This window comes from Vanacampus margaritifer, chromosome 2 (assembly GCF_051991255.1).
Source record: "Vanacampus margaritifer isolate UIUO_Vmar chromosome 2, RoL_Vmar_1.0, whole genome shotgun sequence".
In the NCBI taxonomy this organism is placed as follows: Eukaryota; Metazoa; Chordata; class Actinopteri; order Syngnathiformes; family Syngnathidae; genus Vanacampus; species Vanacampus margaritifer.
The window spans coordinates 8,627,490-8,652,063 of NC_135433.1; the positions used below are offsets into that span (position 1 = coordinate 8,627,490).

The 24,574-nt window shown below is 38.6% G+C and overlaps 2 protein-coding genes across 7 annotated transcripts in view; both read right to left on the bottom strand.

Moving 5' to 3' along the window:
• Window positions 1-145: 145 nt before the first annotated feature.
• On the bottom strand, window positions 146-11,714 carry LOC144043007 (ras-related protein Rab-3A-like). Its single transcript, XM_077556188.1, has 5 exons — window positions 11,575-11,714; window positions 8,011-8,235; window positions 6,453-6,571; window positions 5,924-6,048; window positions 146-2,756 (listed from the first exon to the last, which is right to left on the bottom strand). The coding sequence occupies exons 2-5, from the start codon at window positions 8,233-8,235 to the stop codon at window positions 2,566-2,568; spliced, it is 660 nt and encodes a 219-aa protein (XP_077412314.1). The 5' UTR covers window positions 11,575-11,714; the 3' UTR covers window positions 146-2,565.
• Window positions 11,715-12,851: 1,137 nt separating this feature from the next.
• LOC144043052 (3',5'-cyclic-AMP phosphodiesterase 4C-like) overlaps window positions 12,852-24,574 on the bottom strand; it is a 77,473-nt gene continuing 65,750 nt past the window's right edge. For all 6 annotated transcript variants that reach the window (XM_077556270.1, XM_077556268.1, XM_077556271.1 and 3 more), the window contains 9 exons: window positions 21,648-21,741; window positions 21,351-21,520; window positions 21,177-21,275; window positions 19,729-19,893; window positions 19,489-19,588; window positions 19,253-19,407; window positions 19,042-19,164; window positions 18,791-18,973; window positions 12,852-17,462 (listed from right to left, as the gene is read on the bottom strand). In XM_077556270.1, coding sequence (XP_077412396.1) covers window positions 16,989-17,462; window positions 18,791-18,973; window positions 19,042-19,164; window positions 19,253-19,407; window positions 19,489-19,588; window positions 19,729-19,893; window positions 21,177-21,275; window positions 21,351-21,520; window positions 21,648-21,741 — 1,563 coding nt within the window. In that variant the 3' untranslated portion in view covers window positions 12,852-16,988. The remainder of the gene's footprint in view (window positions 17,463-18,790; window positions 18,974-19,041; window positions 19,165-19,252; window positions 19,408-19,488; window positions 19,589-19,728; window positions 19,894-21,176; window positions 21,276-21,350; window positions 21,521-21,647; window positions 21,742-24,574) is intronic.

The window sequence follows — 24,574 nt, forward strand, 5'->3', positions numbered from 1 at the left end:
ACAAGATGCAACTGTGGAAACACGATTGCATTACAGCGCCCTCTGTTGGCCATTAGAGGAACAAACAGTCCACGTCACGGGCACACATTGATTAAATTACTGTACATTACTAACATTTGGGAGTAATTGTAACACTCCAACAACATTCAGCTGCTAGCATTTATTTATTTGATCCCTCATTTGAGCAAATCTGGCATCACAATATTACAGCACGATTCACACAACTAATACCAGACGGGCAGAAAACAGTTATTTACAAGTTATGACAGGGAGGGTGTTCTGTTCTTGAGTCATATGCACGTTTACAGCCATAGCAAAATACCACATTGGGGGTGGGGGGTTCGATTTCAGGTTCAAATTTGACTGTCTTTTGGAAAGAGCTGCTGACAGGTATGCCAGTGCAAGACAAACTGTACTTTAACTGGATTCTTATTTAGAGCTTGGTACAAATGGTACTCGCACACTCCACATTCTGTGGCATGTGTTGCTGATATTTAGGTGTGGAGGAGATAAAACGCAACCGCTTATTGCTCTGTGAGAACAGTCTGCTGTTACACTGGCATGTCAAGTTGTGTAACTGATATGGAAAAGACAAATAAGCTGCCCACCAAACGCCTGGAATGTTTTACTCTCCTCTCAAAAGTGTAAACACCGACATGTTAAAAAAAAAAAAAAAAAAAAACAGCTAGGAGGATTCGAAAGGAGACGCAGATCAGAACACAGCATAACAGGAAGAATGACGTGAAAAATAAATAAGTTATAAATAATACAAAAGTATAATAAAAGTGTCACCATATTCTTGCATGCCTCAGCACATCAGTGAACGCGTGTACAGTAAAACACACACGGGCAAACCAACTCCATTCAAGTTTCAACATTGAACATGCAAAAAAAAAAAATAATAATAATAATAATTGTGTTCCCTTCCCAAAATAAAGAAGCAGATATGATGCCGGCAGGTCCATAGTGAAAGAAGAAAACAAATATAAACACACAAAATCTTTAACTCCTGACGTGGGTCAGATGTCACAACCGATAACTATCCAGTCAACCAGCAACACCAACCACATGCACCCTAAAACACAGGAAGGAATCATCCGGATGGATAACAACTTCATGCACACCCGTTGACTTTCTATATATTTAGAAACTACTCACAAAAAGTGAGGGATATTGGGCTTTTCCGGAGATTTCCACAAAAAAAAAAAAAAGAGTCACGGAAAGGCAGAGGTGGCAAAACCAGGTCGAGAAAGTAAAAACCCTGCCCCAGTTTGGCTTTAGCCATTGATGCTTGCTTGCTAGCTAGCTAGCTAGCTAGCTAGCTCGCTCGCTCGCTCGCTCGCTAGCTAGCAGGTAAACGAGCACCATGGGAGCTAGCAAGCTAGCGCCTGGGGCTAAAGCCAAACTTTGGCAGGGTTTTGAAAACCCGGAAGTCAGAAGTCACGCCTCCTCCGTGGCATATAGTTGATCTCCCTTAGTTGATGTAAGGAGTACGTCACAACCAGGTAGCCATGGGCCGGTTACAGATTTCAATACATGGTTAACTACTACAGTATGACTAACATTATCTCAATTCTGCTGTGACATTACTTCGCAAAGTAGACCAGATTAGTAGCTACTGATTTTCTGAGAAATAATCTACAATTTGACTTATTTGGAAAAAATAATTGCTTTTCTTTTTTTAATTTATTTACTTAAGTACACAAAGAAAAAAACAAATTACCCAAACATTTCAAAATACATTTTAGAGCTAGAATTGCAATACAGCAATTTTTTTGTGTGCTCACGGTTTCACACCATCTGAATCTAATACCTGCCCATGCCTATTACTATTCTGTAGTGTTAAAACTTTGGGAAAATAACATTTTAAAAGATTCGATGAAGCTAACTGATGCCGCTGTCCACTTCAAATCACAATTATTTTTTCCTTTCCTTTTTAAATTTAAAAGCTGGAAAGGCGCAAGAAAAATCTTCAATGATGACATTTGACGAGGATTCAATGTCTCTTCATTTAAATACAAGTTTCTGTCATAAAGCTTCATTATTATCAAAACACTTGGACCAATGAATACCTTTCGACTTGGAAAATAAATTCTGCTCAACGGGACGACGGCGACAACAAGTCGAATGTTTTGCATTCATTTGGACTTGAGGTGTGAATGTAAACTGCAGAACCGGACATGAGCAAATTACAGACAACAATGAGGGCTGGCTCTTGTATTCTGTGCGTGTGTATATATAATATCTACATGTATGTGGGGGTCAACATGGAAATGTTTGCATGTTGAAGAGCACTCAGCCCGTGACTCAATTAGCATTATGCCGTGAGGATGATATAGATTGAAAAGAGCAAATCTTTGGGAATCGACTGTTTATGATGAGGAAGTAGGGTTGATAACCTCATCAGCCGTCGGCTCCTATCTGTATGTGCAATCATTCTGTGCAGGTTTACGTGACATCAACTGATATGAGGGGCGAGAGAAAAAAAAAAAAAGTACTGTACTGTATATGGGTTCCCGGACAGTAGATGTAGTGCCTTTGAGTGTGTATGTGTGTGTGTTGCGTTTAGCAAGCACAGTCCTGATGGGACCTCTGCGGCTGCTCGGTGAGCTGCGGCCCTTGTTTGGCCCCGGAGACAGTGGGGTCGTTGTTGTCCAGCGTCTCGGACATCCGCTCGCAGATTATGTCCACCAGCCTCTCGAAGGTTTGCTTCACGTTGATGTTGTCTTTGGCGCTGGCTTCAAAGTGCTCGAAACCTGGCGGCCAACAGAGGGCAGCAGAGAGACAGCGGTGAGGCTTTTTAGACCACTTCGCGGTGACAACCTTTCCTAAAGGGATACTTGACTCATTGAGCCATTTTCAGCAATAACAAGTTAATATTTTGTCTATAATTAATTTGATACATTTTTTTCATGTACAATTAATACTTTTAAAACAATATTTGCCACTTGCTTTTGACTGAAATTGACATCATGTGTGCTCAGGTAACGACCAATCATGGCTCAGTTTGCTTGTGTCACATGACCAAATTCAGAGCTGAGCCGTGACTGGTCGTTACCTGTTTCCTGAGCATGTGTGATGTCATTTTCAGTTGACAGCAAGTGGCAAAATGTGTTTTCAAAAGTAATAATTGCACATGAAAAATAACAAAGCCATCAAATTAATTATAGATTTATTTTTTATTTTTTTTTACTTCTTACTGCTGAAAATTGCTTTAATGAGTCAGGTATTCCTTTAAAAGGGAAGTCAACCCATTTTTTTTGTTTAAAAGTAATATTTTCTATGCAGCCCCACTGGTCTAAATATGGTATTCTGGTTAATATTGCATTAGTGAGACATGAGTTAAGCAGCAAAATCCAGCCATTTCTATCCATCTCAGGGGGCGGCCATTTTGCCACTTGCTGTCCACAACATTGAGCAACATTGATGTCATCTTCAAGATGTCCTTGTAAGTCAATGGAAGTGAAAGATGTAAAAAAAATAAAGCTTAACAGAAACAATTTGACAAGAAAGCGTACTTAAAGTTCCTTATTCATAAACGTACCTGTTTTTGTGTGCGTGCTAACTGTAATGCTACAAGATAGCAATCAAATCCCAGCCTAATAGGAAAGTAGTAATTTGTGTCAAAGTAGTAAGATGCAATGACCTATCTCAACTGAGAGAATGATATTTGTACGTTAGGCCGGAGCTAAGTTTAGCCTAGGTTATTATGTGGAAGTTAAGAGTTTTCACAGCATTTGTATGTATTTTTTATTTTTTTTTAAATACAATTTTCGGTAAGCTGTTTTTAAAGGGTCATGTTGTCAGTGTAAGGTTGTATTTATTAATTTATTTTAAATAAAATATAAATAAATAAATAAAAAGTACAAGGATTTTAACTCTTAAACTGCCAAAAATGTTAAATAACGTTTAGTAACAACCTACGGAGGGCCGCCAAGGACGTTCTCCAATTTTGTTTTTGTTTTTTTTTGGAAACGGGTGGAGGAAAGCCTTGGCCAGCTGTGGTGAAAGTTTCAAGCAAATCTAGTTAGCCTAATGACTATTTTTGGCCCCGAGATGGCAGCGATGACTCTCTTTTGACAAGATTGGGTAGGCGTCAGTAGAAGACGGGAGGCGGAGCTAGAGGGGACAATGGCTGGGGAAGGGAAGAGAACATGACGACCGGTTGCAAGCAGCTCACGCTCGAGCAGTTTTTTTCAAAGACGAAAAGCATCGACCAACGCTAAAGAGCACATTGATGACGACGATGATCATCATCGATGATGATGATGGTGACTCCGAGGTTGGAAGCGTTGACGCGGCAGTAGAAGACGTGAGGCGGAGCTAGATGGCTGAAGAAGCGAACAATGGCGACCGGTTGCAAGCAGCTCACACTTGGGAATTTTTTTCAAAGACGAAAGGCATCGACCAACGCTAAAGAGCACATTAATGACGACGATGATCATTATCGATGATGATGATGATGGTGGCTCCGAGGTTGACGCCGAAGTTGGAAGCGCTGACGCGGCGGCTATGACGATGTCATAAAGGTTCACGGGCTAGCGATGCTAACACCGGAAAACGCGGAGCACAACCGAGCACGCTCAGGCGGACGTTCAATCGGACGACGAGGAGTGCCCCGAGTCCAATGCATATTCATCGGAGGAGTGGGTACAGTCTGCTACTTGCTATTCCCCGGAAAAAAAAGGCCGTCAAGAAAGTGTAACGTCTGCACGCCAAACGGACAATCGAAGTGAAACGTATCTGTTGTGCAAATCCTGCTCCGTCTCCTTGCATGCAGGGCAGTGTTACAAAAAGAAAAACTGTATTTGAAACATCCACATAATTGTAAATAGTACCACAGTTGCACACATTTGTAAATAGTTTGCGAAATTGTTTTGTCAAATTGTTACACTGTTGAATGGAAATAAACGTATTTTGCAATCTAAAAACACTTTTTCATTGTTGGTGGTGGTGTATTACAGAAGTAAAGCACTATTTAGGTGTTTGTGGCATCATTCATGGACAAAAAGAAGTGTAGAATTCACTAGAATGCATGAAATAACATCGTTTCACAAAAAGCTCTTTTTCTCCGCTTTTTATTTCAAAACAGAGCATTTCCGTGAAACTAACCATTTTCTATTGTTGATTACTGAAGAACGGAATAAGGTAGAAACAAACTTTTTTTTTCTGATGAAAGATGAGAGTTCAATCTTTCATTTGGTAGTATGTGTGTTTCCATAGTCCAAACACAACATTTTCTGTGGACCTTGAAAGATCAGTCAAAATGCTTAAATCGGCTGGCACTGGCGACATCCCGTTTCTGAAAACGTCTGGCAGTCAAAGAGTTAAGGAAATATGATATTGAGATTTACATGTGTTAAAATATCTGTCATGTTTTTTGGGGGGAGAGGGAAACTATGTATCAAAAGCACTAGTGGTATCAGTACTTGGTATCAGTGGCTCCTCAAGAGTTGAATACTATAAAAATTGGTATTGAACATCCATAGTTGTCAGTGGAGTTGATATTAAGAGATTCAGTGCCATTGTTTTCTAAGCAGAGTCCCCCATATTGACACATTGGCATTTCCCTCCCTCATAATGGACATGCCAAGCCAAGATTCACCGCCGTCATCTTCTAGTCTAAAGCTGTGCTGTTTCTTTAAAAGCTTTAAACCTTGAAACAGTCATATTTCTATCCATGGAGGACGGTAAGATGAATTATGGGGTACATTTTTAATGCAAAGACTTGTAATGTTATCATATTGAGTTGGAAAGTGACAACAAACACGAGCTGCAAGGAGCAACGTCGCCACCTGGAGTTTGGGGGCAGACATATTGTGGCTAAAGATAACATCCGACTTTGCGTACTTTTAACTTGGACTTGATAGCGAAGTGTGGAGAAAGCCATCTTGTGCAAATGAAGACAGCCGCCCCCACTTACCGAGCTGTTCTGACAGTTGCCGGCCCCTCTCTGCGGCCACCACCCGTTCATCTTCCATATCAACCTTGTTCCCCACCAGGAGCACCTGAGCATTGTCCCACGAGTAGGTCTTGATCTGAGTGGACCTGTGGGGCCACAAACAGTTTTGTTTTTACAATGACAACATAAAACACAGCTGTCATTTTGAGTGAAAATGTGTCCCCAACGTTTTTGAGAAGACATTCCACACAGATCATTCTCTTTCTAAAAGGAGAACCGTGACGATGCTTGATAGATTCGTTTGTACGGGTGACCCAACGTTTCAATGTCAACAAGGCTGGCAGACAGGTTTCAAACAAATATTGAACTTATGAATGCTAAAATAAAACCAGTTGTGTCTATTCAATTCACTGCTTCCCTGATTATTTTAGTATTAGTATTAGTATTTTAGTACCTGAGTATTATGAAGGCATCCATCCGTCTTGTCACGAGCAAGCATTAGCAAGCAAAGTCTGAAAAGGGGTGCTTAGCAACAAAAGTTTCTCCTCACCAGTCTTGGACAGCGTTAAAGGACTCCTCGTTGGTGATGTCATACATGAGGATGAAGCCCATGGCTCCTCTGTAGTAGGCTGTCGTGATGGTCCTGTAGCGCTCCTGGCCGGCCGTGTCCTGCGTCAACATATATGAGCAGATAACATTTGGAGGCGGACAAAATCTACCTGGAAAACTTCTGACAAACGGAAACCGCAAAGTAGGGCTGCAGCGAGTGAATATTTTTAGAACATAATACACAGATGATCCCAATCCGTGAATCAATGAAATGGCTCAAAATAATGTTTAACAACAAGTACACACATTTTTGTTATAGTTTAATTAACTCATTCACTGCCATTGACTGCTACAGATGTCAAAAATTCATTTGAACTATTTCTATTAGTTTAACATTTTTTTACACTTTTGTTAGCAAGAGGATAAAAAGTCATGAGATTAATTACGATTAAAAAATTGAATCGCCCGATGCCCCTAATTTTTTAGTCATCTTTAAAAAAAATTTAATGTTTTTTTTTATATTTTTAAATTAAGGGCATCAAGCGATTGAAGTTTTAGTTAATTCACGATTAATCACAAATTTTTATATCTGTTCTAAATGTACAATAAAAAAATTGTTTCTAGGTTTTCATACTCTTAACAGAAGTGGAAAAAAACTTAAATTAATAGAAATAGTTAAAATGATTTTTTTTTTTACATCTATAGCCATCAATGGCAGTGAATGAGTTTTAAGTGTGTTAGGCGATTACATTTTTTAATCATTTTAATTATTCGCAAGACTTCAATAGTTAACTCATAATTAATCGAACATTTTATATCTGTTCTAAATGTACAATAAAATGTACAATTGCATATTTTTTAAGTTTTCATACTCTTGCTAACATAAGTGGGAACATTTTTAAACTAATATAAATATGGCTGCATCTTTTAAATCACTGATACAGTAATTTCATAACTCATAAAATTTAGTTAAAATTAAAAAGATGTACTGTGTTGTAAAAAACGAGTGTGATATTGATGTGTTGAGGTCATTTTTCTGCCACAAAATGGCATAATTGCATTTTTCTTTTCGTATTAAGAGCCATCTAATCTTTAACATGAAGTAACTTGTGAAATTCTGCACACGTTTAAAATTGTACAACTTGAGCCCAGTCTCCACAAATATTTGCATTATTATTACATTTATTGCTGTTAAATTTGACGTGGACGTGTCTGTTGCGTTGCAGCTGGAATTCTCCCAGTACAGTCTTTTCAGGTAAGGGGCGGTCATTAATCGCACGTAAAAAAAAATTGTGGCGTTAAAGGAACTTTAAATTAATTTTGACACCCATAATTTTTTATACCAAACATCTTGTATTTTTCTTTTAGCATTAAATAATTTAAAGAAAAAAAAGAAAAAGTTAAACAATAAAATGCATGTAAAATAATTAACTGAAAAAGAGTTTACTTGAAGAAGCACAATGATCAGCTGGCACAATTTTAGCCAGGAAAATCCCTGGACGCCTAAAAAATTTTGCCCCCCCCCCAAAAAAAAAAAAACTCAGCTCCCCTCCCCTCACCCAGATCTGCAGCTTTATCCTCTTGTCGTTCCTGTAGATGGTCTTGACCTTGAAGTCGATGCCCACCGTGCTGACGAAGGCTGGCGTGAACGAGTCGTCCGCATAGCGGAAGAGGAAGGACGTCTTGCCGACGCTGCTGTTGCCAATGATGAGGATTTTAAACATGTAGTCAAAGTTCTGGTCCGAGGACTCCTTTTGTCCGTAGGTGGCATTTGCAGACGCCATCTAGACAGAGAGGGAAAAAACAAAACAAAAAAGCAAGTGAGCAGGGAGTTGCTTGAGAAAACAGCATGTTCTTATGTACAAAGGGTGGATCACTACATTCCATTTTTTTGGAGATAATCCCAATAAAATGAAGAAGAGAGACAATCCAGCACGGGTGAAGTTAAGTTGCAAGTTAAAATTTATGTGAGCTATGACAGTAGTTGGAAAGACACACTGTGGCAGTCCAGTGAGGCTCCATGAAAGCCACCACCAGAAAGGACCCACATATCATTTTGAATTATTTCAAATAGGATGTGACTACAGCTGCAGCTATCGAATTTTTATTGGGCTAAAAAATTTTTTTTTCAATATTAACTCATTCACTGCCATTGACGGCTATAGACACCAATTTTTTTTTGTACATTTAGAACAGCTATATAATGTGTGATTAATCGTTAGTTAACTAGTGAAGTCATGTGATTAATTACAATTAAAAATTTTACTCGCCTGACGGGCCTAATTAAAAAAAAAAAATTAAAATAAGGGGTGTTTAATTGTAATTAAGCACATGATAATTTTATTTCTCTTATAAATGTACAATAAAAAAAGTTTTCATAAAAAATGAAATTAAATGAAAAAATGTTAAACTAATCAAAATAGTTCACATGAATTTTTTACGTCTATAGTCGTCAATGGCAGTGAATGAGTTAAACAACAAAATGTGTACGTAAGGTGCAGTTATAATTATTATCCAATTGGGGTCGCCATTCTTATTCCACGCTACAATCTCTGTGACTTTGAGTGTGTTTGGCTTTAAAAGGTTGCCCTTGGCCTTCGGAGAGCTCCTTTTGTTGCACCTCCTAAAGCAAGAAATTCAATCACTGCTCTTCATTTTTGACAAGACATCCAACAACGACGCCATTTTCAAAATGCCTTAGATGAAACTTTATATATATTTCCATAAAGCTTTAAACAAGTATTTGAACTACAAACCGTGAAAATAATTAAATTATTAGTAGATTCAACTGGGCTCATTACTTTTTAACTGCACCTTGTATACACAAAAAGGTCAGGGATATTTGAGTGAAATTTCAGGGTGATGCACTAAAATGCACTATAACCTTTACCTTCACTTTCAGTGATTAATAGAGAACAAAATCCAAATAGGTGAATTTATGAAAAGTGAATCCAGGGTTTTTCTTGGCTCAAAATGAGGCAGAGGTGGTATCATTCAGACTATGATGGGTAACTACCGATACCAGGTATCGGTGCCAATACCAGTCTCATTTTAAGGTATCTTATTTTAAGGTATCGTATTCGCGGCGGTGACCTATACCATTATCGGCCGCCCTCCTGCAGCCATTTTACGATCAGGGACTAGAAATGAGAAATTATATGAATACAAAGTTGCCATTAATTTTTGCCATTTTTTAACTACAATCATTAAAACTTCATCCACTAGTACATATTAAATTGTAAATATAGTTCAGCGTTGTTGTAAAACACTTTTATGTTTCTTGTAAAGACAGTTTTTTTTATGACTTTGCCGATGGCTAGAGCGCGCCACCTATGCCACATAACAAGGAAATGGGCGTGTGCAACGGTTGCTCCATGATCGGTTTCTTTTTTGATAAATTAAAGTAAAAAAAAGAAAAGAAAGCTGTTTCTTCTTCGGTTGTTGCGTTTTTCCGATGAACTGCTGTTGATATAGGAGCTTCAAAATGGCGCAACACTGCAACTGCAGTTCAAATGCGTTGCTGCCGAGCTCAATAAACATAACTGGAGCACTGTGTTGTGCGATATCAGTGGCTCAGGGTGGAGGTTGCGAGCAAATTAGGTGGCCGCCTCTGAATTTTGTACCCAGGAAAAACCCTGGAATCACAAATAGACAAAGGACCACTGTTCTACTTTCCTATTAAACAGAGATTTGGCGCCATCTTCTGGCATCTTCAGACCTTAACACACCAAAAGAACGCAATTTAACTGGACAGTCACTTGTGAAAAATTTGTTAAAACATTTCGAGTAGGGCTGAACAATTTTGAAAAATAATCTAATTGTGATTCCTCTCCATCCAATATTGCAATATTTTTTTTTCTTCCCATGTATTTTTGAACAAACCCAGGTAAGAAATTAATCTGTAATAAACAAAATCAGATTCGTAGTACATGCATGTTTTGGTTTTATAGGTTAAGCTCAGGCTAAAATGAACCATGGATTATTATGAAAGATAAGTTTACTTAACTGCTTCTTTTAGAGCAGTTCATTTACTAACCACTTTGACTTGCAAAATTCTACCAAACAATTGCGAAATAAACTTAAGTCAGTCATTTTGTACATCAGAAATCAATAATGCAATAAATCTATGGCTTTAATCGCCACAATTTTTTCATATTTCATGAAACAATATGCAAACGTGGACTGTACTATAAGCTCTGACCTTATCTCGACTACTGTATAAAAAAATTAATCCTTACGGACAGATGAATTAAGCAGGCTTCCCAAAACTTGCATTCTACCACATTGCAATGTTTATTTGAATTCAATTAACTGGTCAGTCCTAATTTTGAGGTGACAACTCGGTGAATATGAGAACAAGCCAGGTTTCATCACACGCTCCTGTTGCACGGGGGGGGGGGGGGGTGGGGGTGTTTACAGATGCACCATATTGCACGACTAAGGATCCTACAGAACAGCTAAAAACATATAGGTCCAGTTTAAGGTGTGCGCATGCTTGAACCCATCCTAATAACAAGCAGTGCATCAGGGCCGAGACTGCAAGATGATAAAACGGAAGTAGCGGGGCTTAGCAAGGCTAAGCATCAGATAAACTGGCTGACTGGATACAAGCAAGCTCCAAGGGAGGCTGGGCTAGCCAAAACGCGGACTACCATATGGTTCACAAGACCCCCTTTGGCCCCTTATCCCACAGGTCACATCCCAAATGAACAGGGAGGGGGGAGGGGAATGAAAATCCTCGATAAAAATTATCATTCCGTACATTTTTAGAGACTTTTCACATCGGTGCTTATTCAACGTTAGCAGGCTGGTAAAACGTCGCCGTGTCCAATTACCACCGGGAGAATCATGCAGCTGTCAAATGACACTTAAAAAAAATTGATTATGAACGAGATTAGTACAACACGTTTGCCATATGAGATGTAATTAAAAGCGACGCACAGCTTCGTTGTTGCCATTTCACAGTGACAGGAGACGCTAGCTAAGCATCCTTAGCTATGTCAAATGAAGGTTACTCTTCCTTATTTACGGCTACAAACACACACGCCGGCTTTCAACAAACCTACCAGTGCTACTTCAAAAACAGACCGGGTAAGGCGGTAACATATAGTCGTATGGTTTACCGTGAAATGCTTGTTTTATTATCGGCTTCGCTGCAGTAGTTAGCCCGGAGCCTGCCCAGTTTTGCACCTGCAGTAGCGCGTGCGCCTCTTGATTGACAGGCCCCCAGGTGGGTGCGGCCAAAGAGACGTAAGAATGACTGACAAGATTGTGGGCCAATCGGAGACGAGGGTTTATGCCGTATGCAGATTTGAGGATTTAGACGAGAGCGTGGGAAAGCCAGACGCTGTCAATATAGGGAAATACATTTAGAATGCAACTTTTAAATATATTTTTTTACGACGGCGTATTAGAGCCACGTATAAATATATATTTTTAGAGGGCGGGGGCAATATTCTGAGGGGGTAATCGCAAATTTGCCACTTCATAAAGTGGAAAAATTGCCACTTTATAAACGCGCAAATTTAGTGAGTTTTTTTTTTCAGATAAGCAAGAGAAAAAACTATATTTTACAAGAAATACACGTAGCGTACTACTCGACTGTTTGTGCCAATACTTTTCGGTCGGGTTTCCAAATAAGGAGATTTTAATTGCTTTAGCATAGATTAACCATATGATATTAAGCATTCGCTCGTCGATCAAGCATTTAAGTTAATTTGTTAGAATGTCTATGTAGTTGTACATTTATGTTTTCAGAATTATTATTAACACATTCATACGTTTTGGTATTTTTTCTACAAGCAGCATATTCGACACATCAACGTGTCGAATCTGCTGCTGCACGTCATTCACTCGCATTTACCTATGGTATGCTAGCATCTGATTGGATAGTGTTATCAGCTGATAGGGGATCAGAAAACGTTGTCGCACTAACTGCGGTAAATGACGAGTAAAGTTTAAATTCAAGCATGAATCCGTCTCCATCCTGCCTTTTCATTTTATAAACAGTGTCCCATTAACCACCAACGAATCCTCACATTATTAGACTATAGCTACGCTACCTGTGTTTGTCGTAAGTTTCTGAGTTTTTTTCTTCTCGTAAATCTGCCACTTAAATTCGCATTTTTGCGAGAAAAAAACTCGTAAATTTGGGAGTTTTTTTTTCTCGGAATAATGCCCCCGCCCTCTAAATAAATATATATTTATAAGTGGCCCTAATACGCCGTCGTAATTTTTGTAAACACTTATCTTATCTTAGAATATTTTCTTCCTCTGACCACGAACAGGCTGCTGAAATTGCCCAAAACGCGTTTTTTTTTTAAGTGTGCATTGTAGGCAATAGGAAAAGAAAGTGACATAATTTTCACGTTTTCCTTTTAAACAAGCACGGGAGACATGAAAAAGTGAAATGTTTTTCTTTTATTGGCAAGGCATACAGTTCTAGTTGGAAGGAGGGCACAAACACCCGCAGTTAAACAACAGAGAGATTGTCAAAGCTGTAGTAATCATTCCTAACGCATACATCATCAAGAAGAAAAGATTCCCATCTAAAATGACCCATTTTGGACCATCAACTTAACTGCGAATGAACAATATTCTGCAAGGTCCTTCATGAGTATTTGAGTGCAATGACAACAGAGGAAGACAGTAAAAGAGGAAATTTCGGAAAACCGTGATGGGAAATCTGCCAAGTGACTATTTTCATACCAACATAACATGAAAACGAGTAACGACGTGTGTGTGTGTTAATTGCAGACATGAAAAGAGAAGGAGAAAAAAACAGTAACATTTCAAACCTGTCCCGTAAGTAACATCATACTACAAATGAGAACTAAACCTCAGACTAATAAAGTCTACTTTTCAAATGTGTCTCATAGCCAATATGGAAATAATAAATAATCTGTACATGGAGCAATGTGAGGAACATGTACAAGACAAAACACACCAAATTTGTGTGCATATTGTGCTGGTTACTAAGCAGTTTGATAGACCTTAGTTTTCAAGGCAATCCTGTAGTGGTGACAGAAAGCATTGCACGTTTTCCTCCAGCATGTTGGTGAGTATTACGGCCCAAAAAATGAAACAAAATCCCAGGTGAGAAAATAAGGCTTAAAGAACCATAACAGACTATAACACATTGAACGGGAGTGATTGGTGCTAAAATAGAACTCTAGTGGTCGTTATGCTGTTCATATCTTGTAGTCAAGGTTGTGCATCAAATACAGAAACAAAATAAAATAAAATAAAAGTTCCGTCCCAAAGTCCAATCTCTGACAGCTGTAGTGGTGTAGCCCGGGAATTCCACTCAACTACCAACAACCCATAAAAGTCACATTATACACATCATGGAGGTACACAATTGTAAATTGTACTATACAAAGTGCTTTGGTTTTTATTAGCAAATACAAAAAAAAAAAAAAATCCACCCAGTCATTTGCTCTCACATAGAAAAAGACATCACCGCTAATTAAGACAATATCAGTTACAGTTTGAATAGAGTTGGAGGAGGCAAACTGGGGGTCAGATTGGCACACGAGGTGCTACAATCAACCAACTTCATCAGTTTGGCGCTGGTGGAAAGTAGCCGGTGGCAAAATGGAAACTACAGTACTGGTTGTGTCATGCTTGCCTGGCACTTGTTTTGTCATTGACTGAGCAACATATTGATTAACAAGAGGGGGGAAAAAAGCCTCACTTGGTTTTTTTTTGTTTTTTTTACAGTTACAAAGATGCTTCCTGCTTATTGTGAAAATATTACTTTCGTATATAAATGCACCGTTGCTGTGGCGTTTGTAGCGTTTGCATGATCTCTACGCAGGCAGCATTTCAGTCAAAAGCCTCCGTGTGCTCGTGGTTTGAATCGAAGCCCTTCCAAATCACATTGAGGGCTACTAGTCATGAACAAGAAACTCTAAAGTGCTCAACTCGAAGGCAAACTGATAAAATGGATGTCGCCATATCAACGATGCAGACTTAAAAAAAAAAAAAAATCAAATTTTTTAAATAGTAACAAAGCAGAAACGTAGCTGATATTTTTTTTTGGGAGGTGGGGTGGGGGGGGGGGCAGTTGAACCCTGTTTAAAAAATGTATTTCTCATGCAGGCCATGCAAATACTGTAGCTGTAAGGACTTTTCAACACTAGGGGGCACCATGTACACGGTTACTGTTCTTCCTGCATGTTTACACACTTTTGATTTTTGACAATAGTTTTAAGGATATCAGTGGTGAGGTGTCAAGGCCAGCCAGGCATTCTCTGCTGGTCTAACACGATCTAAAGCACTACCCTACATTTACAACCTAAATTGCAATTTTTGTTTGATTTGTTGTTGTAGCGTTTCTTTGCCGCATTGCTCCCGCAGTGTGTATGTGCACATTAGAATTTTTGGTCCAGCCAGATTTTAGCCTCTTTGTGTTGGCATAACAAGATAATCTCTCCAGGGCCTTCAGAATCAGAGATGCTGATGTGTCAAATATATGGCCTGCGGGCCACAACTGGCCCATCAGGGGGTCGATTCTGGCCCATGAGGACGGAACACAAATTGCAGTTTTTCATTAAAAATTAACTGTTGTTGCTAATTTTGACCACTGCAGGCACTGACGACCACTTAAATGACATTCAGAAATTTGATGCATTTTTTTTTTTTTTACCCACTTTCATTAGGATATTTCATACTACTCTGCAATAAGATAATAATAAATGGGAATATTTTCAGAATGTACTTGCAATTATTGGCACCGTAAATACTGAAACATTTTGACCTGTTTGACCAAATTGTAGCTTATTAGGCTACAGACATTTTAGAAAAAAATTGGGTCTAAGTGACCGGTGAATTATTACGAGTTTGACACCGCTGATTTAACCAATCAGAGTGGAAGTCAACCTTAAACATTTCTTGACAATAATATGTTATATCTGACCTAACTAGTCTAAACATGACATTCTGATTTATATTACATTTGTGCAATATGAGTTAAGCAGCAAAATGCAGCTGTTTTTATCCATGTCAGGGGGCGGCCATTTTGCCACTTGTAACAACCAATCAGAACTCACTGTTTTTCTGAAGCTGAGCTGTGATTGGTTGTTACCTGAGACCTGAGCAACTGTGATGTCATCTTCAGTCGACAGCAAGTGGCAAAATGGCCGCCTCTTGACATGAATAAAAACAGCTGCATTTTGCTGCTTAACTCATATTCCACCAACATAATATTAACCAGACTACCATATTTAGACAAGTGGGGCTGCATTATTGTCCAAAAAAAAAGTTTTTGGGTTGAATTCCCTTTTAAATTCAGCAGTTCCTCTAGTGAGTATGATGCATTTTATAATTGATTTCACATTTTCGTTGTCATATAAATACATGCTGAGTTGTGTGCTGTTATGTCACTATAATTGTGACGGGATAGCGGTGGTATTAACTCATTCACTGCCATAAATTCATTAAAAAATATATTGAAAATTAGGGGCGACAGGCAATTATTATTTTTTAATTGTAATTAATCGTATGACTTCACTAGTTAACTCACGATTAATCGCAAATTTTATATCCGTTCTAAATGTACAATGAAAAAAATTCAAGGTTTTCATATTCTTGTTAACAAAAGTGGAAAAAATGTTAAACTAATAGAAATAGTTCAAATGAATTTTCTACGTTTTTAGCCGTCAATGGCAGTAAATGAATAAAAAAAAAGATTAAACTTGACTTTACTAGTTAATTCACGATTAATCACAAATTTTATCTGTTCTAAATGTACAATAAAACAAATCTAGCTTTTCATACTCTTGTTAACAAAAGAGGAAAAAAAAAGTTAAACTCATAGAAATAGTTCAAATGAATTTTTGACGTTTTTAGCCGTCAATGGCAGTGAATGAGTTAAAAGGTGGATTAGGTCGGATAAGACATTGAAGGCCCTGGACAGGCCATTCATTCTAATCATATTCTTCTAATGGCTGACAGGAGTCACTCAAAATGTCTGCTACATTTCAGGCTCCGACATGACAATTAAAAGACAACATTATAAAGGATTTCAAAGGCAGGCAAAACAACACTGTTAAATTGCTAGTTTGGCAACAATGTCTCGCTGGGCCGACTCCCCGTGTAAGAAACATGCTTGAACGAGAGGCAAAATCTCTTCAAGTATCCTCAGCCGAGTTCAAGTTGAACAACTAATCAAGCTGACGTCACCGCTTTTCCACGCCATTCGCCACTTCCTCGCCGTTTTTACAAAAAACTTGAAAAAGAGGAAGACAATTCAGTTGTGGTGGAACCTAATCCGGCTCGTATTTCTCGTCGCGTAGTCTCTGCGGAAAATCCACAGTGTGTGTGACTGACGGAGCAGAACCGGCCTCTACTGGACTCGGTCTCGCTATCTGTCTTTAGTGCAAGCGTCTGCTTTAACTCGCAGACCTCCTTTCACAGCTGCACTCGAGTGCTCCTCATCAAGTTTGTGTGGACGAGGAGAAGCGGAGTGACAGCGGATGAGGCACTGAAATCAAGATGGGAAAAAAAACAAGGTGAAAGGAACTTGGGACGGATGCTATGAGTCGAGTCGGATGTCCGATTCGGCGCCTGTGCCTCTTTCTGCTGCCATGTCTTTATCAGAGTGTGCGGAAAACGTCCTTGTTGCATCAGCAGCGTTGCTTTTCGCGAGGAGGTGAGCAGATATGCCATCTAAGCCTCTGCCAGAATCACTTCTGGACACTTCGGTCCCTGGACTACCTTCCTCTTCCGGGGGCAGGCTCTCCGTATCAGATTCTCCCTCCTCCTCCTCCAAGGTCAGCTCGAACTGGAACTTGTCAATGGATGCTGTGCCGGCACATAACCCCGAAGCTGTCCCGGTGACGTCGACTTCTTCTGGGCCTTCGGGATTGGGTGAAGGACTCCGGGGGATCATGCTCTGGTACCACTCTCGGTTATCCTCCAAGGTGTCGAGGATCTCTTGCGCGTCGGGGTGAACCAGGTCGGCCCACGTTTCCCAAAGAGGATGGACGATGTAATCGATGAAACCCACCTGAAACATAAAAAACAGATGAGATTTGGATTCTTTGATTTGTCATAGATCTTTTCAACATGACTCATACATACTTGCGGGCGGCAAAAAACTGAACTTTCTCCACTATTTTGTTAATTATTTTTATAATTTATTCATTTTATTAATTTTTATTTTATTTTACTTTACTTTTAGTTTTATTATTATTTATAATCATTATTTGTTTTTTAAATGTATTTTTTTATGTATTTATTAAAAAAAAAAATTAAATTTTTAAATTTTAAATTTTAAATTTTTAAATTTTTAAATTTTTAAATTTTTAAATTTTTAAATTTTTAAATTTTTAAATTTTAAATTTTAAATTTTAAATTTTTCAAATTTTTTAATTTTTTTAAATTTTGAAAATTTTACATTTTTAAATGTAAAAATTTGTAAATGTGAAATTTTGCATTTTTTGAAAATTTGTAAAAAAAAATTTTTTTTTACAATTTTACTCTTAGAATTTAAAAAGAAATTATATTTTAATTGTATTTATTTATTTTTCATTTTTAGTTTTATTCTCTGCTAGTAAACAAACCATTGTCATTTGGTCAAGGCAGAGTGTTATGATCAGAGGGTAAATTATGATTTTAGTTTACCCTAGTCAGAATGTGAGTTAAGACGGAACGCCAACAGTAATCTCATTTTAAAATTAAAATTTTTAATTTTAAGTAAAAACAAAAGTCTTGAAAATTTGACACACACAGACAAGAGTGTAATTAACCACTTTGTCAAATTTGAACGATTAAAAAAAAAAAAAGCCAAATGACAACTGTCAATCAAATATACATCTACAACTTGGAAAAATGGATGCTACTTCGTTCGGCACAGGGTCATAATAGTTTTTCATTGTCATCAGTTTTGATTTTGTTTTGACTTGTATTTTTTTTTTCCAATTCAATTCAATTACCGGTAGTTTTGATTAATTTTCAGAGCTCGTTTGTTAGTTTTGATTAGTTGTTATCTTTATTTTTTCAAAATCCTTAGTTTTAATTTTAGTTGTACTTTTTATATATATATATATATATATATATATATATATATATATATATATACTGTATATAAATTTCACAAAGTATTGTGTAATATAGTAAACTACAATTTTCAAATGTCTGTTTGACTTTCCTTCCTCTGTACGGGCGTACAGCAATAACAGAAATAAAAACATTTCAAATTAGGTGACTAGAATGACACAACACGCTTTTGTCCGCATTTCAATTCAGCTCACACTTTTTTTTCTTTTTTTTTTGCCATGAAACGATCCATTGCTGCCACATTCTAGTGAGACTGACAATGAGGACACACTTTACCTGGGTCTTCTCAATGGAGGCGTTGTGCTTATCACACATGGGGCTGATCTCCATGCCCTTGTCCCGCTCCCTGTCCCCTTGGGTGAAAAACTCCACCATGATCCGATCCGTCCACTGCCGGTACAACTCCAGTGGCTTGGTCGGGTTGCTCAGGTCTGCACAGTGCACCATGTTCTGGAGGACCTGCAGCGATACGGTTGCCATCGTTCATGTATCGAATACAACAAAGGGGTCGGAAGGAAACGTCTCACCTGAATCCGGTCTGAGTAATTGTCCAGAAGCAGAACGCCTAAACTGGTGACCTTCTTAGTCTCGACCATGGTTTTTAGGTCTGCCAGCAGGTTCATGTGTTTGGACATATCAGTGGCTAGCACCTGTCGTCACAACAATCGCACCAACTTTTTTTTGTCAGGAATTCTCATTTGAAGACAATTGAGACGTTACTGTCTGAAGCTAACTCACCATGTCAATGACTAATTTGCGTAGCGAGTGTCTCTGTTTCTTGCTGAGGTTTTGAAAGATGTCGCAGTTGTCCTCTTGCAGAAGCTTGAAGCCGACAGCCAGGTGGTGATTCTCCAACACGGATGCGTCGTTGTACATCAAAGCGAGCTCGGAATCTGAACGGGAAAAGAGTTGGATGGATTTAAAGCGGTGTTAAGCGCGCTGGATGATGGCGGGCTTTTGTATGGCGAACTGACTGGTGTTGATGAGAAACTGATTGGAAACGCCAGGATGATCCACATCATGGATGGCGCTGGCAAAGAGTGCGGCGAGGATCTCCAGATCGGTGAAGACAGCCTTCACCGACACACACACACACACAAGGATAATCAATTGAAAATCATCAATAGTGTTGAAAAAAAAAAATAAAAATAGTGTTGATTCTTCATAAGTCGTCCGTGGCGTTGTCAATGTCAGTCAGTGCTCATCTACTCTACCTCGAGTGCAGGCGTGGAAAGTAGCACGTGAGTGGACTGGGCCACGTCGGCGGCGTGGATGTTGTTGTGATACGCCACGTCTGCGTGGTAGTGGTCCTCCAAAGTCATCATGAAGGTGATGAACGTGTCGACTGGAATCTTGAAAGACTTGAGCAGGTCGCGTTCCTGAGACAGAAAGCGCAGAAGGGGAATTTCTTTGTTAAAAACATTTAAATGTGGGACATTGATTTGAGCATGTGTTTTGGGAAAAATGATTTTGAAAAATTGTGATTTTTTTCCCTTCAATATTGCAATGGCAATGTAATGATTTTTTTTTAATGGTCCTTCATTACATCTATATTTCTAAAAAAATTTACAAAACAATATCGGATTTATTTTATAGATTAGTCTTATGCTAAAATAAACGCAAATGAACCATTAATTATATGAAAAGGCAGTTTATGTATCAACTTCAATTCGACTTGTTACAGTAAAATTCTGTAAATATTATGCACCCGTGTACTTGTATAACACACCTGCCTAAATGTACCTCTACAAAACATATTTTTCCCGCAGCACTTGTGTATAATACTTTATGATCATAGTAACATGAATAAATAAAGACAATTCAAAACATGCCAATACAGTCTAAATGCAGATTAAAAACAATGCTCTTTCAAAGTAATTGTATTATTTATTATTATTTTTAAAATCATGTTTTCCAAAATCTTGTTCTCGCCCTGTATGCTCTTTTAGTCATTTTAGTAAGCAATTTTTTATTTCTTTACTTTGCCTTTAAATATCTTTAACTCTGTTTGTAACTGATTTTTAAATGCTGTACTTTAAAAGCTACGGAACGCAGAAAATTGTATTTCCCGAGTCGTATATAGAAAGAGAGTTTGCAACTGGGTTTCAGCACAGTAACAGCATGGGGTCCATATATCATGTGACCAGCAGTTGACCAATCACAGCGTAGCCGTGCTGAAACCGAGTTGGCCGAACTCTCTCTATAAACGGCTCTGTAAATTTCGAATCGCTACTGCCATCTGTGGCCGGAAAATGAAACTGCACTTTCCCTTCTTCACGTACGCAACACGCAGATGACGTCACATTCACAGGCAGAGGGCGGGAAATTATAACCCAAATCCTATCTGAAAACTATTGGCCAGAGGCCTGCAGGGGTTCCCGTTATGAACAGCTAAGGTGTTAATGTAAAAAGTGCAGCTTTAATTATAGTATGTGAACTACATTGAGTTACTGGAAATCAGTGATTCTATTTTATTTTAATATTTTTTACAACCCCGAGGTGCTGCCTAGGTTTTTGGTAAATGTCAAAATTATGTGAATTTGTTTCATTTCCGAATAGTTTTCCCCTTCTAATTGCAATCTTTGATTTCCCCCCATTTGACTACACTACAATGCCAATTTGAATTTCATTATTTTCAGCTCCACCCCCCCGAGGCCTTTACCTGGAAAATGGTGTACATGGTGACCGTGAGCGGCCGATTCCCGGAATGCTCGGAGATCTTAAAGATGTCAATTCCCCATCTATTGATATCCTCCAATTCCTGCACACACATAAATTTTTAAAAACAATTCACGGGAACTTGCGCATTACGTCATGACTGCGGCTGTGCTCGTACCTTGGCGAGAAGACCTTCCTGGGTGGCGTTGACCCCAAAGCGAGGGATGGTGGAGGGCGCGAGGCTGGGGCTGTGAGTCGGCTTCTTCACGCCGCTGATCTGGGACATGGGTCGCTTCTTCTTCTCCTCCTTGGTGGGAGGAGCCATGATGTCCATGTCATGTTGCTTCTCTGTCAGGTGGACGCAGACAAAAAAATTTTTTCAATGCATGCTATTTTGCAACATTTTCATTCTTATTAGGAATAATTTATTCAGAGTCAGACATGTAAATTATTATGCAAAGTTGAGGTCAATTACCGAGGAAGGTGCTTGAGATGAACTCGGAGACCTGGTTCCCCGAGCGGCTGGTCTCAGACAGCTGGGTGAGTTCTCGGTTCAACATCCTCTTGAACTGGACACGACACAACGAAGCAAACCGTCAATTTGTTTCCAACGCAGAATTTTCCAACTTTTTTTTTTTAACCTTAACTAAATCTCATACTACACCACCAAACAAAAATCTCACAAAAAAGTTTGTCTCATCTCATCCTTGTTAAGTTAATGTTGTGGTATGAATGGAAACAGGTTAATTATATATTCTGCTATCTAGTGGACGAGCATATAATTGTCACTATACATTACAGCCATAGATGAGAATCACTGATACAATAATAATAATAATAATAATAATAATAATAATAATAATAATAATAATAGATCAAATTTATTTAACGCTCAAAAGTTGACTTTTAAATCCATTTCATATCCATGCATGTGTAAAAAAAGAAGAAGATGACTGATGATGCATTTGTGCCGCCCACATCCTCACTGACACCAAGTACCGATACCACTAGTACTTTTGATACATATATAATAAAAACAACTTTTTTTTTTTTTGCTCCCATTTTTTAATGAGATGAACTCAAAGATCTCAAACTTTTTCCGCATACACAACATCACCACTGCTCTCAAATGTTGTCCAAATTTGTGATAGTGAGCACTTCTCCTTTGCCGAGATAATCCATCACACCCCACAGGTGTGCTACATCAACATGCTGATTAGACACCATGATGAGTGCACAGGTGTGCCTTAGACTTCCCACAATAAAAGGCCACTCTGAAAGGTGCAGTTGTGTTTTTTTTTTTTTTGGGGGGGGGGGGGGGGTTCTCTCAGGGGACCCAGAAAACTGATCGTTGCTGACTGGTTTTCCCCAAAATAAAAAAATTAAATAAATAAAACAGTCTAAGGCACACCTGTGCACTAATCATGGTGTCGAATCAGCATCTTGATAGGCACACCTGTGATGTGGGATTGATGATCTCGGCAAAGGAGAAGTGCTCACTATCACAGATTTAGACTGGTTTGCGAACAATATTTGAGAGAAATGGTGATATTGTGTTCATCTCATAAAACATAGGAGCAAAAACAAAAGGGTTGCGTTTATATTTTTGTTGAGTATAATAAATCCCAATATAACATTTTCCTTAAAATTTGAATGAATGAATGCCAATTTTTGAATCTTCTTATTTCTAGTTCCTGATCATAAAACGGCCACCCATGCCAAATTCAATTCGAAGGCGATATCATGATCATTTCAGTGCACTTATTTACTTGATGTGACATTTTTAACGGTGGTGCACAGTTCCATTTTCATGAGCAAATAATTCAACTGCTCATTTCTATAGCGGACAAAGAAATAAATAACCAAACTGTCAAACTCTGGTTGAGCTCAAACACAGCTTCTAGATCACCATTTAAATACAATCTAAAAGAATTGAAGGATCGAATCCAAAGTGTTCCTCACGTTCCTCCACATCAACTCTTCATTATTGACCCTCAAAGCGTATTCATCAATCTTACCTGAATGAACATCCACGACTCCGAGATGAAACGATCCACTTCTGGCATTTCAGCGCAAAATCAAGCATGAGAGCAAGAATTAAAAAAAAAAAAAAAAAACGAAGTGTGAGAGCCGAGCTTTGTGGTTATTTCTCTGCCACTGCTCTGTGCTTCTTCACTGCTTGCTGGCTGGGAAAGCCTCGATCCAAACAAGCGACAAAGCGCATCTGTGGGAATGTGGCGCTACACGCCTTCCTTCCTCCACTTCTCCCTCATTCACTCCGTTACTGCCTGCTCTGGTGTGTGTAAACAGTGGGAGAAGGAGTTACTCTAATCCCCCCCCCCCAAAAAAAAAACGTCTAAGAATAGCAGCCAATCCGCCGAGTGCTGCAGCAGAGGCCGGGAGAGACGCGGCGCTCTCATTGGTGGAAAGCCACACGGAGTGGGAGGGGCCGAGCGTGTTGGCGCTGGAGGTTGTGAGATGCGCCATGTGCACCAAGTTTGAAGATGATATGAAGAAAATTGTTGAAAGAGAAGAGTATGGGAAATGGGGGGGGGGGGGGGGTTCATTCATGAAGCCAAAAATAAAAATAGCACATCCCGTACCGCAATAATGTGAGGACGCTGACCAGCATGAGCATCATCGACAGGAAACGAGATATTCGATGCTTATCAAAAGTACAAAAATACAGCCAAGGATGTTCGATACAATTTTTTTTTTCAATTCTTGAGTAGCCACCGATACCAAGTCTGAAACGACTAATACTTTTGATACATTACCCCCCCCCACCCACAAAAAAAAAAACACACTGACAGTTAATTTGAAAGAAAATGTATATATTCCAATAATAGAGATGTTCGAGACCGATACCAAGTACTCAACTCTCGAGTAGTCACCGTACCACTAGTAGGTATGATACATAATTTTTTTTTTTTGATAATTTTAAAGAGAGCCCTATATATCTGATTCCTAATATAGCATTTCCCTTAAAATGGCATGAAATGAACGGCAATTTTCTATTCTTCTAATTTCTAGTTCTTGATCATAAAATGGCGGTTGATCCTGGCTGGGAATTCGATTCAGATTTTTGGGTGTGCAATTCAATTTAGAATCATTTTATTAAAAATGAAAAAAGATTTTCCATTCAAAATGATGATGATGATGAACTCCAGTCTGCTTTGCAAGACAAAATGACAAAAAATAGCATGTGGCCCACAACTGCTACTCTATCTAGCTTCTGTGGTATAAAATAAATAAATAACAATGACTTTAGAAAATTTGATTTTGATTTTGATTTTGAATCATACAAATGAGAATCTTGATTCTGATGTGAATCCATTTTTTTGCGACTGGTATCTTGAAATCAGTTATCCATATTGGTACCTGGTATCTGTACTCGCCCAT